We start from the raw sequence: 13025 nt of genomic DNA on the forward strand, positions 1-13025 counted from the left end.
CTTGAGCCGTCACTCTTTTTTTATATTTTGCTAGGAAAATGGGAAATAGGAACACTGACTTCTTGAAATGTGAAAACGTAGGTGGAAATACAACATGTAAGTCAAAAATAGTGTTCGTATCATTCAAACCAGCTTGAAAGTTATTACTTGGTATGATCACCTTTAGGCAAGCTCTGATGATAAAAATCACTCGGACACACGTGGACCGAAGCAGGCTTATGGAAAGCAGACATTATAGTCGAGACTTTAGGACAACTGTCTTGTAATTTCTTTAAATAGTCTTAAAGATTAGTTCTTTAAGCTTCTTGGTAGACATGCGAAGCTCTTCTTTGGATGCCTTTTGTTTCATTCTCTGTTAAGATGATCCCAAACTACCTCAATAATACTAAGGTTCAGGCTCTGGGGAGGCCAATCTATGACTAATAGCGTTCCATTGTTTGCTTTTCTATACATTTCTTTACATTATGCTTTTATCGGGGCGACTGTGGCTCAAGGGTTTGGGAAGCGTATCTGTGTGCCTCCAGTGTGTGAATGCGAGAGTGAATGAATAGTGGCATTGTAAAGCGCTTTGGTTGCCTTGAAAAGTGCTATATAAATCCAATCCATTATCCAGTGTGTTTGGGATCATTGTTATGCTAAAGAATGAAGCCACTGCAATCAGGTCTGATTGGCAACCTCCTCCATATATTTTTAACCACATATATTGCTGATTTTAACCAGAAATGTCAAATTTTGATCCATAAGACCAGTTGCCACTGCCACAATATATTTCTTTCTCTTCCCTAAGATCGGCTTCTTGACAGCGACTCTTCCATAGATTGTTTTCCAGTCATACAGATTTCTTTTTCTTGAGTTAAGAGCCCTTTTAAGCTTGGATGATTCATAGGTGCTAAGTGGCTTAAAAAACAACCAACAAAACACTCATCTGAAAATGGTTGAGAAATTGGACTGAAAATGTAGCGAAAAAGCAGCCAATGTCCAAAGAACAAGGTTGAGAGACTTTCGCAAAGCCTGGACATCTAAAGCTAGAGAGTACTTTAAAAAGTAGTCTCGCTCCTTGACACAAAATATAAAGAAATGAGGTTTAGCTCAAGCAATTTGCATACTGTAGTTGAAAAGTCCTAATATTTGCTTTAAGGGCGTGAATATGGGTACATTTTGAGTGGCCTTAAAATAAATTTTTATTAAACATGTTGTAATGACATCAAGACAGTGACACAGCACATAAATCAAGAGATGATTTCCTGGAATGTAGACTGTCTAGGGAAAAAAAAAAATCAGCTATTAAACAGATGCTATACGTCCATGTGGAGGAACAAATCCTGCTTTCCATGTATTTTGAGGTTAAGGACTTAAAATTCCTGCTTCTATAGAGAATATTTCAGCTAATAATGGAATGACACCATTTCAGACCATATTATTTAAAAAAAAATTTAAAAATCAAACAAATAACAAAAAGAACTCACCAGGCAGCAGCAGTTGCCCACCATCCCAAATTTAATATATCTGCTATTGTGGGCTTAAAGGGAGAAAATGAGAAAAGAATATTAGATGAGCACCAAATAAAACCTACAATGAATAGTTTAGCATTCATTTTAAGCTGGTTGAGCCTGTCTGAATATCCTGTTTGTGTTTACAGTAGCTGTCTAGTTTTGCACAGCACAAAGACCGAAAGTTCCAGCCAGAGGTTTTATTTTCCTCCTTTGTGAGGAAATTAGAGCACAGTCCTCGTCAACAGATGTGAGGATAACTATGTAAACAAAGAACCAGTGAGAAAACAAAGTAGCACACAGTTTAAATAAAAGCCCCAACATGTTGCTTTGATTATAGTTAGCATGCGAGGGCCTTGTTTCGGTGAATCAGTGCTGTACTCTTTCCTTTTAGTTGACGGTGTCCTCAGTCATCAAGGAGGCTTTACTAACCGTGTTACACTGGCTGCTGACAGAGTCTTTGATCAGAAGATATCTGCGTCTTTCATCTCACCTTGGTCACTAGACCATGTACGAATATGTGGTAACAGCTGGGAAATGACAGTTTTGTTTGTATAGTAAATGATTTGAAATTTTTACAAATACAAATACCTCTATTAAGTTTCGGCTTATTGCCTCTTCCTATGAAACATTTTAACATCAAGGGAAAGCATCAGTGTTACTGTAAAATCGGCAGATAATTTACATCATTCCACTGGAAGTTGCACTTTTTGTAAGTGACAAAAAAAAGTGCCAGCTTGTACATTGCTTGATGTGTTAGCCAAGCAATCTTTTACTCTGAAACATCCACTTTAGCCATGCTTTCACCATTCCCTCTGCTTTCCCTACTGTCTGCACTATCCAGATGTATGGCTCCCTTTAGAGTGACGTGTGTATATGTGTATGTGTGCATACATGTCATCAAGCAGGTATGAGTACAAATTGCATCATATTTACTTGCGTCTATCCTTCTGTTCATGCAGGGAAATTAATTTGCGTATGGATATCAGAACGTGTAGGTGTGCAGTAATGCGTGGCTCAGTTTGTGTGATAGGTTTTGCGTGTGTTTATAGTCTCTGGCTTATGTAACTTACCACGTAGACGGATCGCAACCCGGCAGATGTTTTGTCCTCTTTCTTGGGATCACAGAGCGACTGGTAGTTATACGTACTCTTATTGGTGTACAGAGACGAGTTGATCAAGCTTCTCATAATACAAGGGTCGATCTCACCGAAGAATTTCCCAATCTAGTTTTGCAGCAGTGATCAGGTATTCAGGGCACAGAATAATAATTATAATTAAAAAATAAATAAATAAGAACTTGCACAAAGAAATCATATAATTTACATGACTAATACATGAGTAGTAAACATGCCTCAAGGTCCACAAACTACCTACAGCCCGCAGATAAATGGTTGAACACAGCCAAAACTACTAAACTTTTAAAATTGATATTGTAGTTGGGATTGTTCATTTACAGAGAGCCTAAGCTTCTTGATAATTTGAATTTATCATTATACTTTTGCCTAACTATTTATTAGGTACACGTTGCTAGTACTGAACTGGACACTCTTTGCCTGCAAAACCACCTATTTTTTTGTAGAAGAGATACAAAGATGTGTGGGAACTGTTCCTCAGATATGTTTGTCCATACCGACATGACAGAAATATATACAGTAATTGCTGCAGATTTGTCGGCTACACATCCATGATGCCAATCCTCCATTTCACCACTGACGACAGTTACAGTATCTGGTGAATGTGGAAGACATTTGAGTCCACTAAAGAAACCATTATGAAAGATCCGAGCTGTGTGACATGGTGCGTTATCCTGTTGGAACCAGCAATCAAAAGATAATGTTATCAAGCCATCATGTAATTATGGCCAGCAACAATGCCAAGGTAGGCTATGGCATTGACATAATACTTAAGGGGGGGGCGTGATATGTGCCCACACTATTACACTACCAGCCGCCGCCTACAAGGCAGCATGCTTTCGTGTTGTTCATGCCAAATTCTGAACTGCTATCCAAATGGTTGCAGGAGAAATCAAGACTCATCTGAATAGGCAATGTCTTCTTCTGTCCAATTTTAGTGAGTCTATGTTAATTGTAGCCTCACTGTAGCCTCTTGTTCTCAGCTGACAGAAGCCTGATGTTTGCTTTGAACCTGGCCATCATGACCATGTCTACATACCTAAATGTGTTAAGTTAGTGCCATGCGATAGGCTGATTGAGCAGTTAAACAGGTGTACCTAATAAAGTGGTCAGTGATTGTAAATTTGCTGGAAAAAAAAAAAAACCCACACAAAGTAAAACACGTGCAACAAAAAGTCGTGAAACTGTAGACATGTGCAAAAAAAGTTCAGAGAATTTAAAGACAAACAGACAGCAAATCACTCTCAAACCAGGATGACTGACTTCGGTATAATCTGATTAACACAGTCCATCGGGCAGCCATAAATTTTTACTTGGGGGAAGTAGTTTGCCTCAGTATATCAGAGGTATCACATGACTGTGTGCATGGAAGTGTTTAAGTAACAGTGTTTCCAGGAGGGTGTGTGTACAGTAAGTAGTGTTCTGTGTGTTTGTACTTTATGAATGCAGTCAATCGCTCAGGTCACTGTTAACAAGCTGTCCTCCATATATTCATTCCTCTTTATCTTAACATTCGCAGAGTATATAAATCTTTTAATCTATAAAGGTAAAGTGAGCCTTCTTTTCTTTCCACGTGCAATAACGCAAATAATGAATTAACAGTCCCGGCACTGCTAGCTTGCAGACTCCCGGAGGGCGTTTTGGAGAGAGCAAAGGAATAAGCTGGGGAGAGAAGGACATAGTAAGAGGGAGAGAAAAGGGGAAGCTCACAGAGAGAGAAATATGATTGAGGGCACACTGCCTTTTATAAACAAGGTCACTGGGTTTTTAGTACTGCTGAGGCTACTGATTTATCCACCATACACCCAACTCTGATTAGGGAAGGAGTTGAGGTGGCATGAAAACATTTACTCAGATGACAACAGAGGCCCAGTGTCAGCCTTTAGAATAGGACAATAACATTTATTTTCTGTATTTGGGCTTTTTGAATTAGCTAATAATAGGAAGCCATGGGAAAACTTTATTAGGCTCCCTTGTTATGTTTTTTTTTAGTAATAAAAAAGCAAATTTAGGCTTACTGAAGATTCACAAAAGATTTGTTGTGATATTCAAACATTTTATGGGCTTTGTATTAGAAAGCTGGCAAGTTAAAGACAAACTGCATTAGGTGAGTCCAGGAAAAGGTCAGTCTGTGCGTAAAATGACTGGTTGTTGAATTCAATTCAACTTTGAGCATGTAAGTCCTCTGGCAGTAAAAAAAGAATTTCTTTCAAGGTAAAGAAAAATGAAAGAAATATTGTTTTGACACAAAATATTTCAACTTAAATCCAGCTTACCTTGAACCTCCAATTTCATTTCATGAACAGAATTTGATCAGTTGTTACATTATCTATACACTCATGTGAAAAGTTATGATTTTATAGGGTTCTATGTCCTGTGAAAAACTAAACACACCCTTACTGTTCCCAAGGTAGGTAGTAGCCAGGTACTGCTAATTAGATACAAAGTTGTGGCAGTTTCCAGATGAGGAGAATTCAAATGGCTTTTAACATAATTCCACAATCATCTGAGCAGCGGATGTCCGAGCAAATTCACCTTAATATGAGAGTCAAATATGAGGCCATCTGTCCAACAGCTAAACCTCGGCTGACACTTGGTCATTCAACAGGACAAATACCCCAAGCATAGTAGCAAATCTACAAACGAATGACTAACAAAGAAAAGAATCACAATGTTGCCATGGCCCAGTCAAAGTGCAAATTCTCCAAACGACCTAATTGAAATTCTGTTGCGTGACCTTAAGAAAGTAGTGCACAAACAAATGCAAGCAAACCTTAATGAACTAAACAATGTTAGGAAGAAGAGTGAGCTAAAATTCCTCTGCAATGATGTGAGACACTGATAAAGTTATACAGAAAATGATTACATCAAGTTCATGCTCCCAAAGGTGGTTCTATAAACTACTAAATGATGGGGCGTTAAGCTTTCGCAAGACTGCAGAGTTCTGGTCACATTAAATCAGGCACTCAGAATCACTATATTTTCAACTGCTGTGTGAATGGAAAAAAAAAAGAAGAAAAAAAAAGGACAAAATCCAGAGGCCCACCTCATTAAAATGGTCAATCTGATTGGTCATCACCAAGAAGCCTCCATCATCCAGAATATAACAGTTTAAATTCTGGAATTAAACAGATAATTAAACCAGCGCTGATTTTCATCCAAAACTAACAGCAAAACATTTTCTACATACCCGAACCTCTTACCTTATCGCCTATCGTACAGCCACACAGCTCATCCTTGCACTTGAAAACATAAAGGGGCAAAATGATGAAAACTGATAGGAACGACAAAATGTATCTAATTGCGCACATGCTGAATATGTCATCAAGATAGGATCTACTCACACTTTTTCTCTGTGAGGTGTTGGAGAAGATCTCTCTCCACATATCTATGTCCAAATGTACACCGACCACTGGGTTAAAACACAAAAGCCAGACATCCTAGATCATACCGGACCTCTGTGTCAACTTTCCACTCTGAACTCAGAAAATGGAACTTGGCTAAAGATCACAGACAACTAGACAACTTGATGTGTGGTTTGTGTATGTGTGTTTGTGTATCTATGGCAGAGGGAAGAAGAAATAGACAAACGTAGTGGCTATTAAATTAGAAGCAGCAAGTGTTGTTGGAGGAAAAGAAGTTCACATTATAGGGTGTGGATCTATAAATAAGATGCATCGCTTTAAGCGTAAGTGTGTTTATGTGTAGGCGGTTTAATAAAAGATGGAGCATGAGAAATGGGCCTTAAATATGTAAACACTCATTGGGTTGTGATTTGTATTTGTGCACGTGTGTTCTTACCAGCTGGTTTGAGTGTGGTATCGTCAATCTTGAGGTTTACTGCTTTACTCACTAGAACTGAACCCTCATATTGAGCTACAAGAAAAACCAAGGAAACGCTGCATTGAAAATGGTATGTGCACATTTTCATTTTATGGCTACTAACAATTTACTGGCTTTATCGTTAAAAGTTAGCAAACTAAACAAATTAACAATTCACAAAACTGTCAAAGGAGCTTGGAAAGAAAAGCGTCTGGACTTCTTTAAGTTGCTTGAAGACGTTTCACTTCTCATCCGAGAAGCTTCTTCATTTCTATGATCAAATGGTGGAGAGTCCCAGATTTAAGCCCTGTGGGAGTGTCCCCACAAGAGGGACATGGACCCCCTAATGATCCTCTACCTAATCACACGAGCTAAGGTGTGAAAACGGGTGTGGGTCACAATCAGCCAAGCTTTCGGGTGAACTGATTGTGAGACCTTGCCCCACCCCATCATGTGATTTCCTGAAGTCAAAAGGCCCGGGATGTGAGTGGGAGTTAAAGCGTCTGGGAAGGGATCTCAGAACTGGATTATAGATGGCAGACAGTTGTTGTCGTAAACCACTGCCTCTGTTCAAAGAGGGCCGTTCACAGTGGACATAGATGGCTTTGTTCACTCCTCTTTCAAACCATCTGTCTTCTCTGTCCATAATGTCAACATTGGTTTCCTCGAAAGAGTGACCTTTGTCCTTTAGATGGAGATGGACTGCCGAGTCTTGTCCCGTCAAGGTGGCTCTTCTATGTTGTACTTTCTCAGATGAGACGTGAAATGTCTTCAAGCAACTTAAAGAAGTCCAGACGCTTTTCTTTCCAAGCTCCTTGGACTATCATGACCTAGATGACAGAGAACCTTCACAGACAATTCACAAAATTGTTACTGCTGTCCCCTCACCCACTACACTCAACTTTCTTTTAAACTGTCCATTTGATGCTCCTTTAGTGACTCATTCATACAACTGTATGGTTTACTGTATAAAAACACTGTATACTACTGAAGCGCTTTTGACTTCAGAAAAAATAAGTTAGTTACTGAGTGTGACTCTAAGTTAGAATCACAATCTGAGCACAAGAGAACCAGATCTGATCACAATACATTGTAACCATTTAGTTCTGTGAAGGTGAAAGTCAAGACAAAGGTGAGAACTGAGGTAAAGGCTCAAGCCTTGTTGTGGGTTTATTTCCCACAAGCCCCCGATAGAGAGATTTAACAGCTAATTATTTAGAGCTCAGACAGTGTCTGCCTCTTTATAGCTTGACACTGATATGTTTGTGAACACTGAACTGTGTTGAACACCCTGGTGACTGCGTTGTAGCCAGTCATTCTTTAGCTTACTTTGCAGGTTGTACGGCATTGCACAAATATGTTACACAGTGACGTGGAGTAGTAACGGACGAGCTGGATCTTCAAAGAGGCTTTCTGGGTATTTTAGCCAAAGTTGTCTTTGGGAGAGAATAACTCTTAGGTGATGACACAACCGAGTAGCTGTTACTCACAAATATTTTCGAATACAGTTGGAGTGAAGATGTACAGATCGTTGTCCAAACTTCGCTTGTAGAAGCTTAAATCATACGTCTCCGCTTGTCCAGTCCAGTCCAGGCCATTACTGTAAAAATAAAGACGAGTGCATTCAAATATTACCAATCTAATACTACCACGACCACATTTTTGACTCTAATATCTATAGATCTAATTCTAACTGCAGTTCTTTGTTTATCACGCTCACATTTAATAACAGTAATAATAAAATGTATTTATAGAGCACCTTTCAAAAATCAAAAACAAGATAGGAAACAAATAGCAATAAAATATTTAAAGAAGAGATAAAGATGAAACAGTATTAGGGGAATGCTGGTAGCAGGAGAAGATTAAAAAGCGAGAAGAAAATAAAAAAAACAGGTAAATTAAAATTTTTTTTTAAACATTTGCTAAGAAGAGATGATAGCGATTATTTCTGTCTTATCCATGTTTAGCTGCAGGAAGTTCTGTGCCATCTAGCATTCAATATATTGGATATAAAATTAGTTAATTAACTTGATGACTGCCTTTAGTGTTAAAGAGATGTAAAGCTTTGTGTCATCTGCATAGCAGTGAAAACACTGTGCCTACAGATAACCTGTCCCAGGGGTAATATGCATAAAGAAATCAGAAGTGGTCCAAGGACAGAGCCTTGCGGTACCCCACAGACCAGAGTTGCCAATGACTTACCCTATCCGGATGATCTGATATCCTCGTGTTGGTGATGTTCCCAGACCATCATGAAAAAGTTGTTCCAGGTTCAACATTGCAAGTGACCAATCACATTGTTGTGACGTTATTCTTTTGCGTGCCAAGCCATTCGTGCATTTATGCAATTCCAATGTTGCAAGGACAATATCAATTCTGCTTACTGTTTATTAAAGGGTTACGGTTAGGGTTAGGGTCAGGGTCCGTTGATCGGCGGACAGAGGCGGTTTCTCGCAGCTTAAGTACAGTTTTTGGTTTTACGCCGGTTTTTCCCGAAGTCGCAAAAGTATGACGTCACAACATTCTGATTGGTCACTTGCAATGTTGATCCTGGAACAACATTTAGTATGATGATCTGGGAACAACACCAACACGAGGATATCAGATCGTGCTACCCTATCCTGTAAGTAAGAATAAAACTTCCTTAAAACTGAACCTGAAATGATTCAGTAAAATACAGGTTTTACCAGAATGGGAAGCAACCCATAAATCACTCATCACTCTGAAGGGTGCTAAATGAAAGCAAACAATTCTTCAGCAACAATCCTTGAGAAAAAAATAGATTGGACTCTCTCTCTCTCTCTCTAGTATACCTTTTGTCCTCTCTCTCTCTGTTCTGTTTCCCCTCATCCCCAACCGAAGAAGAGTTTTTTTTCTTCCTACTGTCACCATCCGTTTGATTATTGGGATTTTCTAAAAGCTCTTTACAGTTTCATGATCTCCATCGTATCCTAAACAACAGACGGGATGTTGAGTTCTAGTCATGTGACTTATATAGTAAGATGCCACTTTTTTGACTCCACTATCGTTGATAGGAGCGATATAGGGATGGAGACAAAGTTCTAAATTTATTTGTCAAGCTATTGCTCGACCTTTACTCAAGGTGTATGAACTAACTGGATATTGACTTTTCTGTGGGATCACTCTAGAAGTTTAGGTAGCTAGAGGAGGGGCAGAATACTGTAGCTGGACTTTCTCACAGAAAAGGACCAGTTAAGATGGCTGGAATGCTTCTATGTAGCGGTATTCTAGACATGTTTTGCTGGTAGGATCCCCAGGGAAACCCCAGAACTTGCTGGAGGAACTAAATATCCAATCTGGCCTGGGAAAGCCTTGGCAATCCCCAGGAGAAGCTGGGTCAAGCACCTAGGGACCAAAGTATAAGGTCCAATGGGCCACTTTCCTCAGCTTATACCACCATCACCCACTGACATACAACAGTAAATGGATATACATTTATATCCAAACATACATAACAAATCTGACTTTATGCCATAACCACTAAAAATCAAGCACTACATTGGTAAGTTGGTGCTCTATAAGCAGACCACATCATAATACTTTATCAGATAATCCTAAACATACTACATATTTCTTCCCATGATCCTAAATCAACCCTGCCCTTGATCATCTAAGAAATACCTTGTGGGGTAGACTCGTGTGATCCCTCCTTCAGTCGCAACATATCTGGACATGACACCGTTTCTGACAAGCAGAGTAAAATAAAGCTGTAAAGCATACCGTTACAAAAACTGGAATGTGCTTTATCTTTGACATTAACTGAAATACTTGAACCACCTGTGTTCAATTTTTTCCACCTGGTCATTCTTTACCAAATACCGGTGCTTCACTTACATCGGATCGTTTTCTTTCCATATCTTGATTAGATCGGAGGTGATGCCAGCATCGAGGAGCAATCGGTTCACCAAATCCACATTGCCTAAACAGCAAAACAGAATTTTGAGCCTCAGTATTTTACCTTTGGAATAATATGCGAGTGAGTCGGTAGACTTCTGTTAGGCATCAGTCTTGTCTCATCTCAATAAGCTGATGTTGCACTTTAGAAAATTATGTGGAATAAAAACAAAAGAAAACTGTGGAGCATTAATAGAGAGTAACCACAAACTCTGCTGTGAGAAAAACAGAAATACTGTCAGAAACAAAAACATGCTTGGAAATATTTTAACATTTGCATCACATTTTATGTATCCAGAACCAAATCACTAACTGAGAGAAGGGAACAAGATTAAACTGAGATATTACCAAAATCACAAACACCTAAAAAGATCCAAATGGAAACAAAGCTGAAAAAATAAAGCTGAAGCAATGTCACAAATGAAAATTTTCAGAACAAATATTACTCTTTGAAGAAAAGAGCGTCTTAAAATCAGAAACAGATAAAAAGTATTAAAGCACTGTAGGAATGAAACACGCATTTTCATGCACACGCCTCCTTCTCTGGGGTAGGTGGTAGGGTAGCACAGGTGTTACCAAAAAAAACCATTTTGCGGTCTTCTGTGAAAAACCACATGACAAAGGTAACATATGATACAAGCTGCTTGTCCATTTCTTTTTTTGTTGCTATGCCCGCCTCTTTGAACCCACAGGCGACCCTCTTCAGTCCATTAACATCGAGGCTCGTCGGTGCACCCCCTCCACCTCCTCCAACCTTTATGACACACCACACACACATCAGAGAAAACAGCTGGTGTAACACTTTATTTCCCTCCTACTCCACCTTCCCTCTCTGTGCAGTGTTTTTCATTAGAGATTCTTTATTGGAGGCAGCCCAGGAATTCCTAATGTACTTCAACTTCTTCGCCACTGCAGTGGCTTAACCAAGTAAAGCGTGTAACGATGCTCAAACCCCCAACAGTCCACATGGGCCTCCTCTCTCTCCCCTTCTCTGCTCTCTATGGACTCCATTAAACTGGCAGCTAATAATGGTGAAAGTAATATTTCAATTGGGTGAAAAGTTTTATTGGATTGATCCTGTTGAGATGTTTGAAGTAAGTTATTAAATGCACACCATCAAATTATACCAAGGAACACAATATAGGAGCTTTTATAAATATCAGGGGACCTTTTGGTTTACTCAGCCCCCCCCCCCCCAAAAAAAAGAGTGATCCATATCAATGAGCGCATGTAAGAAATGGCAAGGATGTTAATGCATTGGTCAGATGTTAGGGAAAAGGTCCACTGGTCCCTGATTTGTGTTTTATTGCTCCGCTCACGCTCTCGGCTTGACGTGTCCTGCTCTTTCTCACAAACACAGAGTAATTGGATGAGGTCGAGCGGCTATAGGTGGGGTGTGGAAGGCATATTGCTATCGAATACTGTGTGTGTGTGTGTGTCACATCTAAGCCGACGTGCCTCACACATGTGCAGTCAGGCGTGTGATGGTCAGACTTTTAGAGTTAGCATCAAATGGGTAACACGAACAGAGGGGTTCAACATTACAAAGCTTTGCCTAGTCAGGCACACCAAACCATCCAGCTAGACCTGTACTTCACTGGAAAGAGAGACTTCTGGGAGTATGTTTGGGTTGGCACTCTTCCAGTAAAAAAATAAAATTATTTTTTCATGTACACCTACTATAACAAACAGTGCTCACATCATAACCATAGGCACCAAGAACATGCAAAATGGACAAAAATTGTGGTAAATATTTCTTCATTTTTTGATACTTACACATGGGGTTGTTTGGAGTCTTCCTGTCAATGTAATCGTTAAACCTCTTGAGGAACTCTGTGTTGTTGGCGTCAGGCTTTAAGTCCTTGCAGTAATCTCTGTTGGCAATGGAACAATTCTCCAGTCATACTGAGTAAAAGTTATGTTAGAAGTAACTTTATAAAAAGTTGTCTGTGCCTTCTTACCTCGGTGCAATCAGTGTGTAGCCATATTCATCAAACTTGTCAGCCATGAGGCTTTCAGAAACTGCGATAAGTATAAAGTAATATGAGTTTTCCCCAATAAAGGTTCAAAATTAGGTTCAGAATAGACAAGTTAATAAGAGTCACTATATTGAGATTGAGATGAGATGTTCCATCTGAGCGAGACTGATACCTCAAAAAGGTGAAAAAATTATTATAACCTTCTTCCTTATTTCATATGTTTTGAATATTTTTCACGTTTACATGTTTCAGGTCATAATACAAATTTTAGACTAAAATAAATAACCAGAGAAATTACAAAATGCAGTTTTTAAATGATGACTTCCATTACGAAGGGGTAAAAGCTATCCAAATCTACCTGGCTATATGTGAAAAAGGAATTGCCCCTCTTATTAAACATGAATTAACTGTGATTGACTAAATTTACCAAAATTTTAAAAAAAGCATCTTGATGATCCTCACGAGTTTTGATAAAATATTATTTGAAATGAAGAGATTACGTGCAGCAAAACTAACACAGCATTTCAAGGGGTTCTAGGAGTGCTTTGCTGTTCACGACCTGCACAGGTTGCAGTAATGGAATGATGAATTCTGCTCTCTACCAGAAAATCATGAAGGAGGCATTTTTTCCCATGAAACTCAGGCACACTTGAGTCATGCAACACAGCAATGACCCAAAGCAC

The 13025-nt window shown here is 39.1% G+C and overlaps 1 protein-coding gene across 2 annotated transcripts in view; it reads right to left on the reverse strand.

Moving 5' to 3' along the window:
* The window catches only part of cacna2d1a (calcium channel, voltage-dependent, alpha 2/delta subunit 1a), a 100451-nt gene that overhangs the window by 12844 nt on the left and 74582 nt on the right, over positions 1-13025 (reverse strand). For both annotated transcript variants that reach the window (XM_076876103.1, XM_076876104.1), the window contains exons 23-33: positions 12325-12385; positions 12140-12237; positions 10304-10388; positions 10091-10153; positions 7939-8048; positions 6428-6502; positions 5971-6038; positions 5830-5868; positions 5673-5744; positions 2564-2716; positions 1467-1519 (exon numbers count right to left, since the gene is read on the reverse strand). In XM_076876103.1, coding sequence (XP_076732218.1) covers positions 1467-1519; positions 2564-2716; positions 5673-5744; positions 5830-5868; positions 5971-6038; positions 6428-6502; positions 7939-8048; positions 10091-10153; positions 10304-10388; positions 12140-12237; positions 12325-12385 — 877 coding nt within the window. The remainder of the gene's footprint in view (positions 1-1466; positions 1520-2563; positions 2717-5672; positions 5745-5829; positions 5869-5970; positions 6039-6427; positions 6503-7938; positions 8049-10090; positions 10154-10303; positions 10389-12139; positions 12238-12324; positions 12386-13025) is intronic.

The sequence above is a fragment of the Maylandia zebra genome, linkage group LG17, assembly GCF_041146795.1.
Source record: "Maylandia zebra isolate NMK-2024a linkage group LG17, Mzebra_GT3a, whole genome shotgun sequence".
In the NCBI taxonomy this organism is placed as follows: domain Eukaryota; kingdom Metazoa; phylum Chordata; class Actinopteri; order Cichliformes; family Cichlidae; genus Maylandia; species Maylandia zebra.